Source organism: Pleurodeles waltl, chromosome 5, assembly GCF_031143425.1.
Source record: "Pleurodeles waltl isolate 20211129_DDA chromosome 5, aPleWal1.hap1.20221129, whole genome shotgun sequence".
NCBI classification, from domain to species: domain Eukaryota; kingdom Metazoa; phylum Chordata; class Amphibia; order Caudata; family Salamandridae; genus Pleurodeles; species Pleurodeles waltl.
In genome coordinates this window covers 1802459129-1802479561 of record NC_090444.1, presented here as the reverse complement: position 1 = coordinate 1802479561, position 20433 = coordinate 1802459129, and the positions used below count along the sequence as shown (strand labels likewise).

Here is a 20433-nt window from a genome sequence, read left to right as displayed (position 1 = left end):
TGAGAAGTGAGTATCCCATTGTCAGTACTGCATTTACAAAGGCACGATGCATCCAGTGTGTCACACGCTTCACACAGCAGTTTTCGCTTACAACAATCCAAGAGAAATCTTGGCAATGGTGCAATATTTCAGAAGAACAATTTGCAAATTGAAGAAACTGACTCAATCTGTAATATGTAATTTGTTCTTATTTGCATGATTATTGGTACTGACAGACAGCAAGGTCTGAGTGGCATAACTGCAAATTAGAATTTAATTGACACCTTCAGCAGTGAAGTTCAGCAGAGCCATAGTAAAAAGACTAAAAGAATAAGTCGAAACCCAGAAAGCCTTAGTGATCACAAATTCCTTGTAGACAAATAGTATTTTCTCTTATAACTAACATTGGTGATAAAATATGTGTGTGTTTTCTGTTTTTCTAAAACCGCCTCTTATGCCTTCATCATTTGAAACCACTCCAGGCTTTTGCAGGAAGACTTAAGTCCTGCAATTGCACATCATCAGTGCAGGGGGTAGCGATGCGCCTCTCGAACCCTACCACGTGAAACCAATCGGACTCCAAGCTTCCGGGGTTCACACCACGACAACCAGGCTGTGGTCGGGTAGAACAACAATGGCCATGGATACATGCGGTGCTACAGGATGGGCGCCCAACATGGTTCATTCCCGCACTCCTGCTACGTAAAGCACAAACGTATTGGAGGGCAAAGAAAGTGTAGGCTGAGACAATCAACAGAACACTTAGGCCATCCCAGCATTGATACTACCAAATGCATCTCGAGAGTAGTTTGTCTGCATCTGCGTCATGGGGCGACCAGAAGTCTCTTATGGTGAACGCTGCCCAAGGGGTCTGAGCTACCTCGTGGGCACCTGAAGCCTGGAGATGTGAGGTGCAAATTCACAAGTGGGGGCTAAACTCTTTGAAGGACATTTTGAGAATTATGGTTGCCACATCTTTCCTCGGTGCCCACATGGAAACAGGAAGCAGATTTGTGAAGGTCCGTAGACATGATGATGGCTGACTTTCTTAGCCATCCCTGAGAGCCACAGAATTCACTCCCTCAATTATGCTTGTGGGAATTGGGCAGCGAAGCGTGCCATGTGACCCAGAGACCGGCATCACAGGACCGAGGGGGGATGTGACCAGCACATGACCACGATCAAGAGGAAAGAAGATGACTTACAGTGGAAGGTTGCAACCTTCATTCTTCTGTTAAGTTCGCTTTTCGGGTAGGTTCCTTTTTACCAAGTAATAGCTGCTACTTAATTCAAATGTTTGCAGATTTTCATTCGTGTATTGTTGTTGCAAATAGCACGTTAAGCAGCTCTGTATATGCGTTTTTTCCATTTGTATCCAGTTCTTGTAAAGCAATGAAAAAATATTGAAACAACCTAGAAAGTGTGGCTTTTGACTAAATATTTCAAATTGCTTCTTCCAGGGGGGCGCAGACCGCAGAAAGTGAAAGCAAGTTTCTCGACACAAACCTCTGCTGGCCTGTGCGCGATCTGTTGACGTGCCTAAGCAGCAGTGGGCGTAAAAGCCAGGTTTTATTTTGACAGGTAAGGCAGAGGCTTGACTCTTCTCAGCAGCCACACCTCGTCTACGCCTCCAGGCAGCGTAAACCCAGACAAGACTCTGCCCATCCACTCGTGCGCTCCTCCGCCGCCCACTGAGGCAGGAACTCGTATCCCGCGGCCATGCTTTTTGATTTATTGAGGTTTAATTGGCAAGGTTGCTTCCTTTCTGCAACCCCTTCCCTCCCAGGCCGATGTTACTCTTCAAGCAGCCCTTGCAATCCTTGGGTGACTCATCCCCAAAGCCATCACCAAGCGCTCTCTGGTCACATCTGCCGTGGCCTCCCACGCGCCAGGTTCTCAGGATCCCCTCTCCGTCTCCCGCAGGTCACCCTCCACCTGCCCCTGATCAATCCTGCGCATGTGCCAAGCTCCGCCTCTCCACGGTGGGCGATGGACGGAGTGCCCCAACCGATGGCGCCATGTCCCTGGCCTCAGCGCCTTGAGACCCTATGGGCGATTAGCCGCGCTTTACAAATCCATGATTGATTGATTGAGTCCTGGGACTTCCTTTTACCAACCACCATTATCCGGTACTTGAGTCCATTTGGGTCAATCAAAGAAAACCAAGACGGCAGAATGTGTTAGGAAAAAGTCATGAGATGGACAAAGGCGTCCCAGATAGCATGGAGCGAAGTGGAAACCCTGTGTGACTTTGTAAACGAAGGACCCCTAGAAAGTTCCCTTGAGGTTCTAGCCATAAATCTAGGCTCCAGCATAAGGCCTTTGCATGCAGGCCCCATGGACTTCATGCACTGTGCACCTGTGTGGTGGGCAGTGCACAGTATTGAGTGGTTAATACCCACATGAAAGGCTTGTTTGGAGTGGTGTGTATAATCATGAGTCTGTACTAACTCTGGAGGGTAGCTGTGGGGGGTGGAGGACCAGGCCGTGCACATTCGCCCCATTCCATAAGAATTTAGCACATCAGTGGTGGGAGATAGAATTCACAGCAGCCTACAAAAAGTTTGTGCCTAGAAATACGAGAGAGCCCTTTGGTGAATAGTATCCAAAGTGTGCAAAAATGTGACCAATTTCCACAGTTCAATTTTTTGTCATCCAAGAACAGCGCTACGCAGTGCCCCCGTCACATTCTTTCCAACCCTAACCAGCATCGAAGCTCTTCCCGTCACACACACCCAGGGACATTCACAATGCATCATCGCCAGGAGGCGGGACATGATCCTGGATCTCACCTTGTGCAGAAAGTTGTTGAGCCAACAGGATGCAAACCAAGGACACGATCTGGAGGCGGGGACTCCTGGGCATGGTCAGCGCAGCGCCAGAAGAGCCAACACCTGGAGGAGAGACACAACAGCATTGAAGCGGGACATCCGGAGCATCACACGCCCTGACCAATGACGAAGATGGGTTGTGACCAACAGGAGAACACACCCGCGGGCCTAGCTGCCTTCTGCTTCTCCACATTGCACAAGGTGCTGGACTGCTGAAAAGGCACATCTTCATGCACCTGACTATTTTGTAGCCCCTCTGGCCCAGTGCCCCAGTGTGTGCATCTATGTAGATGCTGTGGGTGTAGATGAGACGTGCTGCATCATGAACCCTCCCTCTGTATCCCACTTTGGGATTTTGGGCCTGATTTAGATGTTAGCGGACATCTTACTCCGTTACTACGGTGACAGGTATCCTGTCTGCGGAAATCTAAATCCCTTAGGAAATAATGGGATTTAGACTTCGGCAGATGGGATATCCATCCCTGTTGTGAAGGAGTAATCCATCCACCAATATCGAAATCAGACCCTTTGTTTTTTGAAAATACAAAAACATGTTAAAAGTTTGACAGACGGTACTGCCATGTTTTAAAATACTCTGCCATACCACTGGCTTTACCTCCGTCGACCAAGCGCTAAATCAGGCCCTTACAGATGAACGCTAACAAGTGGGGATTAACATGGGCAAACGTCCTTTGTGCCCTTCTACATATGTTAATATCATTTGCACATTGTTTTGCCTGAGCAATTACCAGTGGTTGGTAAGAGCCTGTGCAAAGCAAAAAAAGCTAGAGCAATTTCCACTAGTAACAGGTACTTGTGTAAAAATAGGAGCAAATATCATTAAGGCATGTTTAAACACTAATGCATGGTCTAAAACACTCGATTAGAGGACTTGGACTTACTGTAGGCTAAACAAGTTAAACACACACATGCAGTCCCTCCATGTTGGCGGTCTGGTAAACAGTCACGGGCATGACAGCGTTTACCGTCTGCCAAATCCAGGCTAATCCCCTGCAAGCCGCAACACTACTACTATTTACAAACTCTCACCACCATCCCACGTGGCATATCCATTGATCTGCAAAAACATCGTGTCACCTTACACACACATGTATGCACACGTAAACACACACGCAAGGGCACGCGCAAGTACACAAGCAAAGAGTCCCGAGCAGTCACCCCACCCACTCCTAAAATGTACGACAACCACAGTGGTGTGGCACCACAATAATGCAGGCGAAATGTCACCTAATATACGTATCCATATGTAGCTCACCCCAAACATTGTTTACAAAAATATCACCCCACTGGAGTTTATAACAGAACATCTACACCCAATGGGAAGATCATTTTAATGGTAAACAATATTTAGGACACAATATTTACATCTGCCAACTACTCTGACCAGTGCTTAATTTGTAAAAAAAAAGGTGCCCCTGCTCAAAGCTCTCCTCTTAAACACGCGGCTGCTGCAATTAAAAGTGCGAGCACATAATACTGAGGCAGCGTAATCCTGAAGCCACCTCGGGCCTCTTCAGTCCATTTACAGCCATTCCCTGCCCCTTCGGCTCACTCTTGCAGCTTTCTGCTTTCTCACTTTGTGACCCTTTTTCGTTTTTCTCTTCCTCCGTCTTTCCCAGGTGTCTTTTGCTCGCAGTAAATGCATGAGGCAGAAAACTAAAAAAATAAGTGCTGGTGCTCAGCACCGGAAACAACAAGCACAAATTAAGCACTGACTCTGACTAATGATATTCTAACATACAACGAGCTGTCCATTCTAAAGGTTTCATTCAGCAAATTTTGTGACATGAATTAGGAAGGAGGAGGAGGAAGCATTGGCTCACCCAAACCCTTGCAGAGCCTGAAGTCCAACGAGGTGCACCATACAAGGGCTGCCAAGGCTAACAAACCAGAGTCGTAAAGTGCCTTACATCCGAAGGCTGGCTCGATGAGCAATGCCCGCCTGGCATGGGTTGGCCACCTGGAAAGAGGCATCGTACGGTAGAATAGACCAAATAATGGAAGCGATACAAACATGAGGGCCCAGGCCATGGAGACAAGAAGGACTTCTGTTGGCATCTTACTTTGGAACCTCGCTGGCACTACAGTAAAACTGCAGGCATCGCCCTCAGGGATGGCAGTGGAACCACAGTGTGCTTCTCTGATACCATCTACCAGGCATTGCCCTAAACCCCAAGCATTGTGTGATGGTAGCTTCTCACCAGCACAGTCTCCTCTGCAGTGAAGCTCACACACATCCTTTCCTCATGGGCGCTGCAACAGAACCACAAACATCCTCTTCTGTGTGAAACTCGCAGGCATCTCCCCCTGGTTCCTAAATGGTACTCTGATGAACCCACAAATAGTCTCTTCCTTAGTAAAACTCACAAGCATCTTTTCCTGGCTCATTCGAATTGGCACTGTGATAAAATCACAAACATCATTTTCTTTTAAATCTGCAGGTATCCTGTTCTTTCTTACTGGCACTGTAGTAAAATCAGAAATATTCCCCTCTCAGACCATCTCATCAGCACTAAACTACCCAAGATGTCTGCATGGAGAGAGCAAACATAACGCGTGGCCACAGCCCTGCACGGAGTGAGCAAACGTAGCGCGCTGCCACAGCCCTGCACGGAGTGAGCAAACGTAGCACGCTGCCACAGCCCTGCACAGAGTGAGCAAATGTAGCGCGCTGCCATAGCCCTGCACGAAGTAAGCAAACGTAGCGCACTGCCACAGCACGGAGCGAGCAAACATAACGCCCAGCCACAGCCCTGCACGGAGTGAGCGAACATAACGCGCAGCCACAGCTTTGCACCAATTGAGCAAACATAATACACTGCCACAGCCCTGCACAAAGTGAGCAAACGCAGCGCACTACAACAGCCCTGCATGGAGTGAGCAAACATAGCGTGCTGCCACAGCCCTGCATGGAGTGAGCAAACATAATGTGCAGCCACAGCCCACACCGAGTGAGCAAACCCAGAGCACTGCCACAGTCCTACACGAAGCGAGCAAACGTAGCACACTGCCACGGCCCTGCACGGAGTGAGCAAATAGAACGTGCAGCCACAGCCCTGCATTGAGTGAGCAAACGTAGCGCACTGCCACAACCCTGCATGGAGTGAGCAAATGTAGCACGCTGTCACAGTCCTGCACAAAGTGAGCATATGTAGCGTGCTGCCACAGCCCTGCACGAAGTGAGCAAATATAGCGCACTGCCACAGCCCTGTACGAAGTGAGCAAACGTAGCGCACTGCCACAAGTAAGCAAACGTAGCGCACTGCCACAGCCCTGCACGGAGTGAGCAAACATAACGCACAGCTACAGCCTTGCACTGAGTGAGCAAACATAACACACTGCTACAGCCCTGCACAAAGTGAGCAAATGTAGCGTGCTGCCACAGCCCTGCATGGAGTGAGCAAACATAGCGTGCTGCCACAGCCCAGCGTGAGCAAACATAACACACTGCTACAGCCCTGCACAAAGTGAGCAAATGTAGCGTGCTGCCACAGCCCTGCATGGAGTGAGCAAACATAGCGCGCTGCCACAGCCCTGCATGGAGTGAGCAAACATAGCGTGCTGCCACAGCCCAGCATGGAGTGAGCAAACATAATGCGCAGCTACAGCCCAGCAGAGAGTGAGCAAACGTAGCGCACTGCCACGGCCCTGCACGGAGTGAGCAAATAGAATGCACTGCCACAGCCCTGCTTGAAGTGAGCAAATGTAGCGCACTGTCACAGCCCTACATTGAGTGAGCAAACGTAGCGCGCTGCCATAACCCTGCATGGAGTGGGCAAATGTAGCACGCTGCCACAGTCCTGCACGAAGTGAGCAAGCGTAGCGCAATGTCACAGCCCTGCACGGACTGAACAGATGTAGCGCACTGCCATAGCCCTGTATGAAGTGAGCAACCATAGCGCACTTCCACAGTCCTGCATTCAATGAGCAAACATAGTGCACTGCCAAAACACTGCATGGAGTAAGCAAATGCAGCGTGCTGCCACAGCCCTGCATGGAGTGAGCAAACATAGAATGCTGCCACAAGCCTGAAGGGTTTAAGCAAGCATAGCACACTGCTGCAGCCGTGCACTGAGTAAAGAAGAGTAGCAAGCTGCCACGGCCCTGCACAGAGTGAGCAAACGTAGTGCGCTGCCACAGCACAGACAGAGCAGATGTAGCACGCTGCCATAGTCCTGCACAGAGTGAGCAAACATAGTGTGCTGCCACAGCACAGACAGAGCAGATGTAGCACGCTGCCACGGCCCTGCACAGAGTGAGCAAACGTAGTGCGCTGCCACAGCACAGACAGAGCAGATGTAGCACGCTGCCATAGTCCTGCACAGAGTGAGCAAACATAGTGTGCTGCAAGTGCCTTGCATAGAGCGAGCAAATGTAGAGTGATGCCACAGCCCTGCATGGAGTGAGCAAACGTAGCACGCTGCCAAAGCCCTATACAGAGTGAGTAAAAGTAGTGTGCTGCCACAGCCCTGCACAGAGTTAGCAAATGTAGCGCTCTGCCACAGCCCTGCATGGAGTGAGCAAAGGCAGTGCGATGCCACAGCCCTGCACAGAGTGTGCAAACATAACACACTGCCACAGCCCTGTATGGAGTGAGCAAACGTAGCGCACTGCCACAGCCCTGCACGGAGTGAGCAGATGTAGCTCTCTGCCGCAGCCCTGCAAAGAGTGAGCAGATGGAGCGCACTGCCACAGCCCTGAAAGGAGTAAGCAACCATAGCACACTTCCTTAGCTGCACTTAGTGAGCAAATGTAGTGCACTGCCACAGCCCTGCATGGAGTGAGCAAACATAACACACTGCCACAGCCCTGTATGGAGTGAGCAAACGTAGCGCACTGCCACAGCCCTGCACGGAGTGAGCAGATGTAGCTCTCTGCCGCAGCCCTGCAAAGAGTGAGCAGATGGAGCGCACTGCCACAGCACTGAAAGGAGTAAGCAACCATAGCACACTTCCTTAGCTGCACTTAGTGAGCAAATGTAGTGCACTGCCACAGCTCTGCATGGAGTGAGCAAATGTAGTGCACTGCCACAGCCCTGCATGGAGTGAGCAAATGTAGCACTCTGTCACAGCCCTGCATGGAGTGAGCAAGCATAGCACACTTCCACAGCCCTGAACGGAGTAAGTAATCATAGCACACTTCCACAGCCCTGCATGGAGCGAGCAAATGTAGCGCTCTGCCACAGCCCTGCATGGAGCGAGCAAATGTAGCGCTCTGCCACAGCCCTGCATGGAGTGAGCAAAGGCAGCGCGCTGTCACAGCCCTGCATGGAGTGAGCAAATGTAGAGTGCTGCCACAGCCCTGCATGGAGTGAGTAAAAGTAGTGTGCTGCCACAGCCCTGCACAGAGTTAGCAAATGTAGTGCTCTGCCACAGCCTTGCACAGAGTGAGCAAAGGCAGCGCGCTGTCACAGCCCTGCATGGAGTGAGCAAACATAGCGCGCTGCCCCGCCATGCATGGAGTGAGCAAATGTAGCGCGCTGCCACAGCCCTGCATGGAGTGAGCAAAGGCAGCGCGCTGTCACAGCCCTGCATGGAGTGAGCAAATGTAGAGTGCTGCCACAGCCCTGCACCGAGTGAGCAAACATAGCACACTGCCACAGCCCTGCATGGAGTGAGCAAACGTAGCGCGCTGCCAAAGCCCTGTACAGAGTGAGTAAAAGTAGTGTGCTGCCACAGCCCTGCACAGAGTTAGCAAATGTAGCGCTCTGCCACAGCCCTGCATGGAGTGAGCAAAGGCAGCGCGCTGCCACAGCCCTGCATGGAGTGAGCAAACATAGCGCGCTGCCACAGCCCTGCACAGAGTGTGCAAACATAGCACACTGCCACAGCCCTGCATGGAGTGAGCAAAGGCAGCGCGCTGTCACAGCCCTGCATGGAGTGAGCAAATGTAGAGTGCTGCCACAGCCCTGCACCGAGTGAGCAAACATAGCACACTGCCACAGCATGGAGTGAGAAAACGTAGCGCGCTGCCAAAGCCCTGTACAGAGTGAGTAAATGTAGTGTGCTGCCACAGCCCTGCACAGAGTTAGCAAATGTAGCGCTCTGCCACAGCCCTGCATGGAGTGAGCAAAGGCAGTGCGATGCCACAGCCCTGCACAGAGTGTGCAAACATAGCACACTCCCACAGCCCTGCACAGAGTGAGCAGATGTAGCTCTCTGCTGCAGTCCTGCAACGAGTGAGCAGATGGAGCGCACTGCCACAGCCCTGAACAGAGTAAGCAATCAAAGAACACTTCCACAGCCCTGCACTTAGTGAGCAAATGTAGTGCACTGCCACAGCCCTGCATGGAGTGAGCAAACATAGCACACTTCCACAGCCCTGAACAGAGTAAGCAATCATAGCACACTTCCACAGCCCTGCATGGAGCGAGCAAATGTAGCGCGCTGTCACAGCCCTGCACAAAGTGAGCAAACTTAGCACGCTGCCACAGCCCTGCAGGGAGTGAACAAGCATAGCGCGCTGCCACAACCCTGCACGGAGTGAGCAAATGTATAGCACAGCCCTGCACGGAGTGAGCAGATGCTGCAGACGTAGCTCACTGCCACAGCCCTTTATGGAGTGAGCAGATATATAGCACTGCTACAGCCCTGCACGGAGTGAGCAGATGCCGCAGACGTAGCTCACTGTCACAGCCCTGTATGGAGTGAGCAGATATATAGCACTGCCACAGCCCTGCACGGAGTGAGCAGATGCCGCAGACGTAGCTCACTGCCACAGCCCTGTATGGAGTGAGCAGATATATAGCACTGCCACAGCCCTGCACGGAGTGAGCAGATGCCGCAGACGTAGCTCACTGCCACAGCCCTGCATGGAGTGAGCAGATATATAGCACTGCCATAGCCCTGCACGGAGTGAGCAGCCGTCCATCCCAAGAGAAATCTATAGGAGTTTTTGTCTAAGAATATTTAGTTAACTTTAGGGCTATTGCTCCAGAAAGTATTTGGAAACATGATTATTTTTCTCACTAGTTTTGTAAGTGGGTAGAGAAAGGGTAAATCTACCCATATTTGATGACCCTGCCAGGCCCTTAACCAAACACTCACCCAGATTACTGTCCAGCTCTGCGCTGGGACACTTAGGGCCTCATTTATTAGGTCCTAGCGGCACACTGCCCCCCTGGAGCATCATTTTTGTTATGCTTCGATGGCGCAGGGTGTGGCACATATATACAATTCTACACAAAGTCACCTTGCGTGGCTTTTCATGGCCTTGTAAATATGGCCCACTTTCATGCATAACCCTGCGTGAGAAGGGCATTCCATGGGTGTTGCTGTGGTTGTTCATGGACACCCACGGAACCTGACAGAATCTGATGCATTCTGAGATTTACAAGGCTGGGAATGAATCAGATAACTATGCCACCTCAGGGGTAACGTTAAGTTGGCACAACAGGAGAAATAACATTATTTCTCCCTGAAGAGGAAAACACCATTAATTATTGTTTATTGCAGGAAGGGGTCGCTTACTGCACATAAACAATCAGCCCTGCAACAAAGGCACCCTTGCACCATGGTGCAAGGGTGCCTGCATCAGCTCTGGGCAGCAGTTTGTGAACCACCGCTGAGGAAAGTACAAAGATGCGTCGTATTTCTGTAAATTCGATGCATCCCTGCACTTTCAAAATGAAGCAGCGCGTTGAAGCAAGCTGGCTTTGTAAACGAGGCCCTCAATCCGCTGACTGCCTTTATGATTTGCCTGAGCCAGCCAATGTTGGCATGTAATAGATGGCACCATGCTCACTCCCTGAATGTAGGCAGGCAGCAATAGTGTAGTTTATTTTATCACGCATGTGTGTATGCACGTGCGCACATTAACCCAGCTATCCGGTAAACAAGCGAAAGGTGGCCATCTTGGAATGGAGCAGCGGGACGGTCCGCCCCACTGCGTCATTTTCATATTTTATTTATTTGTGCGTCCCAGTCTGCGGGTTTGCCTGCGGGCGAAGAAGATATGGCTGCGAATAAACCCACATACATTCCGCTCTGGTACAATCTGTTCACAGCCGTAATACAACATGTACATATTTCTCTGTTACCTTCGCACTGACAGTGTGATGCAGCCCCACGTATCCTGCTCCAGTGCTTTATGACTGGCACCACAATAAAACCCTGGGCATCCTTCTCTGTAAATAAATCACATGCATCCTGTTCACTCTGGTGTCATCCCTCTGCCCCTGAGCTGAAAGCAAACCACCCGCAGGCCCTGCAGCCTCAGACCCCACAACAAACCCTGCAGCCTCAGACCCCACAACAAACCCTGCAGCCTCAGACCCCACAACAAACCCTGCAGCCTCAGACACCACACGACAAACCCTGCAGCCTAAGACCCCACAACAAACCCTGCAGCCTCAGACCCCACAACAAACCCTGCAGCCTCAGACACCCCACAACAAACCCTGCAGCCTCAGACCCCACAACAAACCCTGCAGCCTCAGACACCCTGCAGCCTCAGACCCCACAACAAACCCTGCAGGCTCAGATGCCAGCAACGTAGATGAACACAAATTACCTAGAGAAACCATAGTGTTCACTCTCGTTGCGACTTCACAGAGACGTACCAATGCTTTGTGACTGCTCTTGGAACCAGGTAGCATCATGGACATTCACTCATCTCCTGTGCAAGACAGGAGCCACAAAATGCAAACACCGCCACCTGAGAACGCGAGGCAAGCAGACAGACTGACTTAGAGCAGCCGCGGGGTCTTCTTCAGCAATGCCCCAGGAGGGGACATCCCAGACATTCAAGAGACCACTTCACCTTCTGTGGTTGGGATGGGAGACCGAGCGATCACCGTGTTGAGATGAGTTTGCCTCCATCATTCTCACGATCCTGTTTTAAATGGCAGTGACATTGATGATGATTTGTAGAAACAGTGCTCTTAGAGAGCCAGGGCCTGCCTAGGGCGACTCCTAGATACGCAAAGAAACAAGCAAGCCATCTATTCCGACTGTACTACTGAATATTGAGGATATGACTACTGTGATACAGGAATATCAAGACCAAAATATCGAAAGGGAAGTTTATATAGAGGCTCTTTCCTTTCGATACATTGGTTTCGATATTTTGTCCTCAATAGTCCTGTATCGTGATATTCCATCTTCGATATTCAGGTGGCCCAGCCTCTATTCGTGTTCTTCACAGGTTGAAGAAATAAAAAAATTGCACATGTGTGTCCAATGCTGGAGCTGCAACGCAACGTCACAGGAAGTTCCCTTTGTAACACCGGTTGCAGCGCCATGGTGGATACTGTCATTCGCAGCTAGGGTCCCAGGGCCTAAGACAGTGTTTCATTCCCACTAAACAATCATGCTGTCCCTTCATTCACTTTACTGTCACTAGGTGGCGATGGCGAGCAGTGAAGGCGGAGCTTACCTTTCAATTCACCCTGTTAAGTGTTTTATTGGTTACAGGCTAATGTGTCATCTAGGGCGGAGTAACAATGCAAGGGTGCGACAGTGGCTAGCCTGAGGAAAGTTGGGGCAACTCCTCCTCTGAATGGCTGATGAATTACAGGACCTGCCAAAATGCCTGAGCACTCTATTGCCTCACATGCCTGTAACAAACATTAATAAGAACCATAGCAAAAAGCAATCACTGTAGGGGACCCGGTGACCAACCCTCAAGAAAACTGTCTCCCCTGATCCAAGCAACAACCCCTGTAGCCTGAGATACAGGCAACAAACCCTCTGGGTACAAGAAATAATCTCCATCGGTTTAGGAACAGGTGACAAACCCTCCGACTCTGAGTACAAGAGCTAATCCCCATCACCTCAGAAACAGGCGAAAACCCTCTGACTCTGGGTACAAGAAAAGATCCCCTTCACTTCGGATGTAGGGGACAAACTCTCTTATTCTGTGTACAAGAACTAATCCCCATCACCTTGGCTACAGGCAACAAACCCTCCGACTCTGGGTGCAAGAAATGATCCCCTTCACTTTGGATACAGGGGACAAACCCCCTTACTCTGCATACAAGAACTAATCCCCATCACCTCGGCTACAGGCAACAAACTCTCCGACTCTGGGTGCAAGAAATAATCCCCATCACCTCAGATACAGACAACAAACCCTCTTACTCTGGATACAAGAGCTAATCCCCATCACCTTGGATACAGGCAACAAACCCTCTGGGTACATGAAATAATCCCCGTCACCTCGGATACAGGCAACAAACCCTCTGGGTACATGAAATAATCCCCATCACCTCGGATACACGAGACAAACCCTCTGACTTTGGGTAAAAGAAATGATCCCCTTCATCTCGGAGCAACATAAAAGGATGATGGACGGAGATGATTGGTTTAATCCACTGTTCTTTTGCTCACCATGCCACCCCAGTTTGGACCCCGCAGCAAGCAAATCAGTCTTGACCCAGCTCCCCATAGGAAGAGTCCACCCCGCACTGCCAGCCCGGTCCTTCCTGGACCAGAAACAAGCACCCTGGGACCGGTTTTGCTGTATCACCCCTCATCAGCCAGGCTAGCTTGAATCCAGTGTCACAGTGAGCAAAGGGCCTACATCTGGGCATACCCTGGCCACTTAGGGTGACTTTAGCAACACAAAAGGATGATGGACGGAGTCCTGAAACTTTTCAGACACTCACCCCAACCCACTTCACCTCAGATACAAGCGACAAACCCTCTGACTCTGGGTACAAGAAATAATACCCATCACCTTGGGTCCAAACAACAAACCCTCTTACTCTGTGTACAAGAGTTTATCCCCATCTCTTTGGATACAGGCGACAAACTCTCTGACTTTGGGTACAAGAAATAATTCCCATCATCTCGGATACAGATGACAAACCCTCTGACTCTGGGTACAGGAGCTAATCCCCATCACTTTGAGTGCAGGAAACAAACCTCAAGAGCTTGATACCACGAAAAACCTCAGATCCCGGAAACACACTAGTGACCAAAAATTCGAGAGATATATCATACAACTCAAATCGTAGCAACAAACTCTGTGACAACAGATCCAAAAAAACAACTCCAGTGGCCTTAGATGCCAGCAGCAGCCCAGGTGACTATGGGTTCAAGAAAGAAATCACACAAATCAGAACCTAGTAAAAAATCCAGATCACAGTAACAAACCCTGTCAACTGAATAGAATTAAACAAATAATGGACCTCATGATCACAGATCCGATAAACCCCCTCACTGCACATCCAACAAACTGCATGACTCAGCTCCCAGCTACAAGTACTGTGACCATGTAGCCCAGCAGGAAAACACATGTCCTGCGATACAAGCAACAAACCATATGAGTTTTCCCCCAGCAATAAACTCTGTGACAATAGATGTCAGCAAACAGATCACAGACCAGATGCCAACAACAAAATCATGACCTCGGTTCCAAAAACAAACTTAGTTTGTAGATTCGAACCAGGAACCCATTCTTAGAGATCTCGCAAACAATATATCACTGCAGACCTTAGCAGCAAACCCCTGAATTCAAATGCCAGCAGCAAAGAAACTCTAACCTCAGGCCCAAGAACAGACTGAGAACTCAGCAGGCACCTGCAGCAAACCAAATGACTGAAGAGTCATGGGAAAAACGAAGGACAACAGCCAACAACGAGATCAGACACCATTTAGTAACAAAAAAAGACTGCAGGATAAACGTGAGTTATTCTACCAGATGCTAAATAAATGTAACCTGTAACAGCCAGGTTTTCTTGACAGTACAAAAACCTGTTAACTGAAATTTCCCATCTTATAGCTGAGGCAAGAAGGTCCTCTTAGCATCTGAAATCTGAAAACTGCAGCACTTGTAGAGCCCGCGAGCGTTTGTGAAGCTGTTGAAGGCTGTCTGCCCTTGGTTCTGAAGCTTCCATGAGCTTATCCCTGCACCTGCTCATTGGAATAGTGAAACTTATGAACATGTGACTGACTCTAGAAGCTACTGGAACTGATTATACTCTCTTCTCCTCAAAAAGTTCTGCTTACTTCTTGACTGATGCTGGGGGACCCCGTCTCCATTTTTTAGGTTGAGCATAGCAGCGCGCATGCCCTGCTTTTCTGACGTGTTGGTATGTATCTGGACTTTTAAGAACGCCCACCGCACGCCCATCACTACCACTCGTTCATGGGCTTGCCCTTCAAAAATCCTTTGATGACATTGGTAAGTGGTTTACGTTTGTCCCTCCTTGGGGAGGTTTTGTTACCCCCTTGGCCATCGCCCCTGTTACATGGCTAATTGCACTTTTGCCGATAAGTTTGACTGCGCACAAACTTCTTTTTCCTTTTGTGTCTCTCATTATGGCTGATGCTCATGGCGGGCGTGGCGCTTTGATTCGGCTGCTTATGTGAAACTGTTTTACTGTTCATTTCCAATTTATGTGGCAAGAAAAGTCTGGTCAGGAGTTTACAAAGCTAATAACTCTAACTCGAGCAAATGTGAGACCCATTGCAGTGCAAATGCTTGTTGTGTGATTGACATATTTTAATAAATGCATTTACAGACACAACCAGAATGCGAATTTCAAAGTTCTCTTAAAATAGTAATAAAGAACATGATTTATGACCCCAGGAAAAAACACTGATTCTTTCTCCTGGCACATTATTTCATGCATTACTACAACCAAACCAGCCCTCCCTCTACCCTGTGCCACACTGCATGATTTGTAGTGCTATCAGCAGCAAACCTCCTGAACACACATCTAACCACCACACAGCATCAAGCTTTCCCAACACATCAGTTCCAAGCCATATCCTTTAGGACCCAAGCAAATCAAACCAGCCCCCATTTTCTTGCAGTAGTAAACCATGATGTCACATCCTAGCAAAGCGATGGATTCCATACCCATTAACAAACCATTTGGCTTGAGACCCTCCAATAGTACGCCATGTGGCTGTCGATGACGCCAGTAACGGCGGTTTGCTGCGCTGTGTCGCGTGAGAGGGAGCGCGCAGGACAGCACCACATGTACGAAGATATGGCGACCCAGCTATCTTCCCTAGCTCGGGTGCACATTCAGGATGCCTAGCTGAATTATGAATTTGCCACATAATCCATCATCTGTTGCATAATTTACAGATTTTAACAAAAAATGTTTTTAACTCAAATGGATCAAATGTTACTAAAAATGCGGCGACACATGTTGACGCAGAGTGGAAGGCTCTTTGCAATAGTTGACTGGTCACCTTTCAGCTGCTTTTCACTGTATTTGGGTATGACACTGGGCCTATCTGGTGGGAAGCCTTTGCCCAGACACTGTTCATATGTGTGAAAAATACCAAATAATGAAGTAATACTATGGCAAAATGTGCTGCATGACTCCGCATATTTTGCCTTTTCTTGCTGCATCATTTAGTCAACTCTGCAGCATAAACTGGCCCTCCAGTGTCACATAATTTCAGCCGCCCTACTGGTAAGTTTTCCGGGCAAGCAATAGTGTGTATGTGTAAATTTAAAAAAAATTAATTGCACAAGTAGGGAAAAACTTCAAATTAAGATTTGTCCATAGACCCTTCAGATGCGGGGAAGGAATTCAGGATTCCTTAATGCTGTCAAATCTAGTTACATGTGGGACACTTATGAATTTCTACAATTGTAGAGTGACCAGCTATGCGAAAAAGAGCCATTTTACCCTTTGATACAGAGAACTGGGAGGGCGGGGTTATAAATAGTAGAAAGGACATTTTCTCTCTATGACATTTCCATCCAGATTCGTTTGCACATCTTTCTGCCTGCACATATTTCTGTAGCCTTGGGCTATCTAAAGTGCCTCCAATACAGTGGTAAAATAAAAATGAGAAAATAAATCTTCTTTTGCATCAGTAACACACGATGTGGCATTGGGATCACCCACCAGGAACAAACTGTGTGACCTTGGGCTGCAGAAGCAATGTCAGCTTAAAGCATGAAACCCTTCACAACAAGACAGACACCGGGCAACTTTAGGTGCCAGTCACGGTAAAATGATAGATCAGCCGAATATGTCTGATCTCTGATCAAGGAAACAGATCACAAGCCTCATTGTTTCCTTATCTGAAACAACTTGCAGGGATTGCAAAGAGGCTGAAAGCCAGAGTTAAACAGGACGTGTGTGTACGCCGACTGTGAGGCAGGCTTATTTCTTTTTAGCCTAATTTCAGAATGTTGCTTCAATTCAAATCTATTCTCTAATTCACACCTACTGTATCAACAAACCATGTGACCTGAGACAAACCCCAGGGCCACATGACCTTAACAAACTGTTGATAAACTATGTAATGCAAGACGATTAATGTACTCAACTGGGATCTTGGAGACATTTCAAAACAAATGATGTCATCCAAAATGAAATACTACTGCACTTTCAACAGAGCACAGGAGTGACCTGTCAGATCTTAGAACAGATTCTGAGAACAAAGTGCTCATAAAAACACTGTCCTCGGTTTAACTGTCAAGATAATTTCTTCTCAAGCAAATTTGAAAACATCAGCAATTCCACGCAATACTGGGCTGGTAAATACTAAATATAGGACTCAAACCACTGTCCATTCCCTTCTCTGCCCTGTTGGTAAAAATGAAAAAATGGCACCCCTAAAAGCAGATCAATAAATTCAGTCACAGCTCGCGGAGGTTAAAGAGGGCGGGGCGGCGCGCGGGGTGGAATATGAATAACATTTTAAACAATAAATAAAATAAAAGCTTACCTCCGCGCCACTCTTCTGGCTGCAGGCACAGGCTCCCGGCCTGCCCTGCGGCCAATCCTGATGCTGCTCAGAGCAGCGTTAGGATTGGCTGGGAGCGCCCAGCCAGGGCGCTCCAAGGCAGACTAGGAGCCTGTGCATGCTCTCTCCAGCCCAGCAACACAGTGCCAGGCTGGAGAAAGTCTACTGCTCGTGTGTTTTGGCCAGCCCGAGATGGCCAGACAAACACACATGCGCACTGAGGGGAGTGCACAGTGCACTCTCCTCAGTGCTCGTCATCCCCAATGCCCCGCCCCTTTAACGACAAAAGGATAATAAACTTAGTTTATTATCCTTTTGTTGTTAAAGGATTTGCAGCGGTTGCTGCTGGCGGGGGTGATGCTCCTCCGCCATAGCGGAGGTCCCACCGCTGCTGCTGATTCAACCCTACTCTAGTCCCAGACTAAGGTTATTACAACTTTGGAGGAGGTGTTAATCCGTCCCAAAAGTGACGGTAAAGTGACGGATATACCACCAGCTGTATTACGAGTCCATTATATCCTATGGAACTCGTAATACGGCTGGTGGTATTTCCGTCACATTTGGGACGGATTAACACCTCCTCCAAAGTTGTAATAACCCCCAAAGTGACTTTAAGACTCTTTAAATAATGGATCTTTGGCATGTTACTAAATACCTGATTGAAGCTGTACACAAAGTGAAAATCAGTAACTGGACCATTTCACAACCCAAACACAGGTCAAAAACAACCTTTGGGGAACAGTTGTGAAAAGACTCATACACTTTCCAAACTGTCCTAGACCAACACACCTCTCAACACATGTCATCAAGGTTTTTGCTCAGTTTAGGGGTTTTAATTCAGATGCATCGCTAACAGGCTGGGCATGGACCTGTTACAAACGCTGGTGATGTTCCCCACCTAGATTACGCAATACAGCACCGGAAAATCCACCTGACGGGAAGATTGAACAAGTGCAAACAACTGTCTTCTTAGTGAGCAGAGAAATGTTGTTGTGAACACGGAAATTACAATTTAAAATCTTTAGTGATCGGCCAAGCTCTTGGGCCCTCGTACTCGTAAAACCACCTACGCTGTGTGCAGTGTTATACGCTCCCAATCAAAATGCTAACGCAGGCAGCTCCGTGTAATTCAGTAAAGTAATTTCCACCTAACATCTAAAACACTCTCCATCTAACATCTCAGGCAGGTCAACACCACACAGTGTGATCATACGACATCACAGGATCAACACTTACCATCTCTTACCAGTCCAAACCACATGATCCTAAAACAGATCCCAGTAATAAGTCACTTAAGACTGCTTAGGACAAAATCAGGTGATTTTAAGACATATCCCAATAAAAATTCATTTAACCTTATTACTGATTTCAGGACAAAACCATGTGACTTTAAGACACAACCCAGTACTAAACTGCAATGTCACCTTCATCACCTTGTCAGAGCAAACAACCGTGTAATCTTCGGTCAGATCGGTATACTAAATCATACGATGGTAAGACATATCCTTAGACCAAATTATATGCACTTAAAAAGCAACCTTGAATCACACCACGTGGTTTTCAGACATATCATGCAACTCAGCTGTGTAATATCAAAACATTGTTAGGGGTTGTCTTAGGTACATTTTGATCCTCAGATCTGTTGAAAGATCATCACTTTAGTCCAATTCTTTTATAAGGCAGATTTCACTACCAAGCCACTTACAAAGGCTTTTATGAGGCAAATTCCACTACCAAACCACTTACAACGTATTTTATAAGGCAAATTCCACTACTAAACCACTTAATCGTAAAATAAACCCGAAAACCAAATCAGGTGCTTTAATGAAGGATCCCAAGAACAGAGCTATGTGCTTCAAAGATGGATTCCTGAAGAAAACTGTGTCCTTAGCAAAGATACTGTAGTATCACATCATATGATTTTAGAATACATGTTCAGAACAAATGATGTGTCTAGAGACAGAATTCAGATCACCCTCTAAAATCTTAAACGACTTTCCAGGACTAAACCATGTGATCTTAAGATGGAACTGAGGACAAATCCAAGAGCTCCTAAGACAGATTTCAGTACAGTTTTGTGCAATCTTAAGACAAATGGCCTGACTAAGTCATATCAGGTGTAAACTACTTCATCTTGGAGAGATTTCCATTACACAACTGTGTGATCATGCGGCACATTTAGCACAATAGTGCACTTTTATGACACATCCTTAGAACACACCTTGTAAGCTTTAGTCACTTTCCTGGTCTAAACAGCATGGTCTTAAGAAGTATCTGAGCTACTATCAGTAAGGGGAGATTACGTGCTCACGGTACCATATCGGATGAAACCTCTCACATCTCCGAGATGATGCAAAGGCCTAGCTGTAACTATATAATACAGAGGTTTTAGCCAGACTTGCTTTGGGTTGAGACACTAATATTTACCATACAAGTACAAAGACTTACAGCATTGTATTAGCAGGTTAACTTCAAATTCAAGTGCTCACATCCCAGTAGTACTTATCAATTGATGCTGGTTATTATAAAATGCACTAAGTACTCAACAAATCTTAAGTGTCAGACGTGCACCGATGACACCTGGGCTGATGTAGGTTTTCAGACCTCACCCGCCTGACTATTAAGTGTGTGATGAAAGCTTATTAGCAACCATGGTAATCGATTCTAAGAGTTGACTGATGTTTGCTGGAGTAAGATAAGTCAAGCTGTTAACAAGCAGTCGTCTCGTTGTCTGATTTTTGCTGCTGTCCAAGATGCACAACCAGGAGAGAAGGTTTAACCAGCACGTAAGATAAATACTTGATCTAAAATTGCTGCTGGGGCCACACTGAGTTACTACTAGCTCCCAGTACTCAGAGGATTGCTAATAGCTCCTGTAGGGTGACAGCAATACACATCTATAGGATGACGCGATTAGATAATGGGAACCCTTCATGTGC

General features: G+C 47.9%; 1 protein-coding gene across 2 annotated transcripts in view; it reads right to left on the bottom strand.

The window, feature by feature from the left end:
* DLK2 (delta like non-canonical Notch ligand 2) overlaps positions 1-20433 on the bottom strand; it is a 151623-nt gene that overhangs the window by 25840 nt on the left and 105350 nt on the right. For both annotated transcript variants that reach the window (XM_069236267.1, XM_069236266.1), the window contains exon 2: positions 2772-2873. In XM_069236267.1, coding sequence (XP_069092368.1) covers positions 2772-2844 — 73 coding nt within the window. In that variant the 5' untranslated portion in view covers positions 2845-2873. The remainder of the gene's footprint in view (positions 1-2771; positions 2874-20433) is intronic.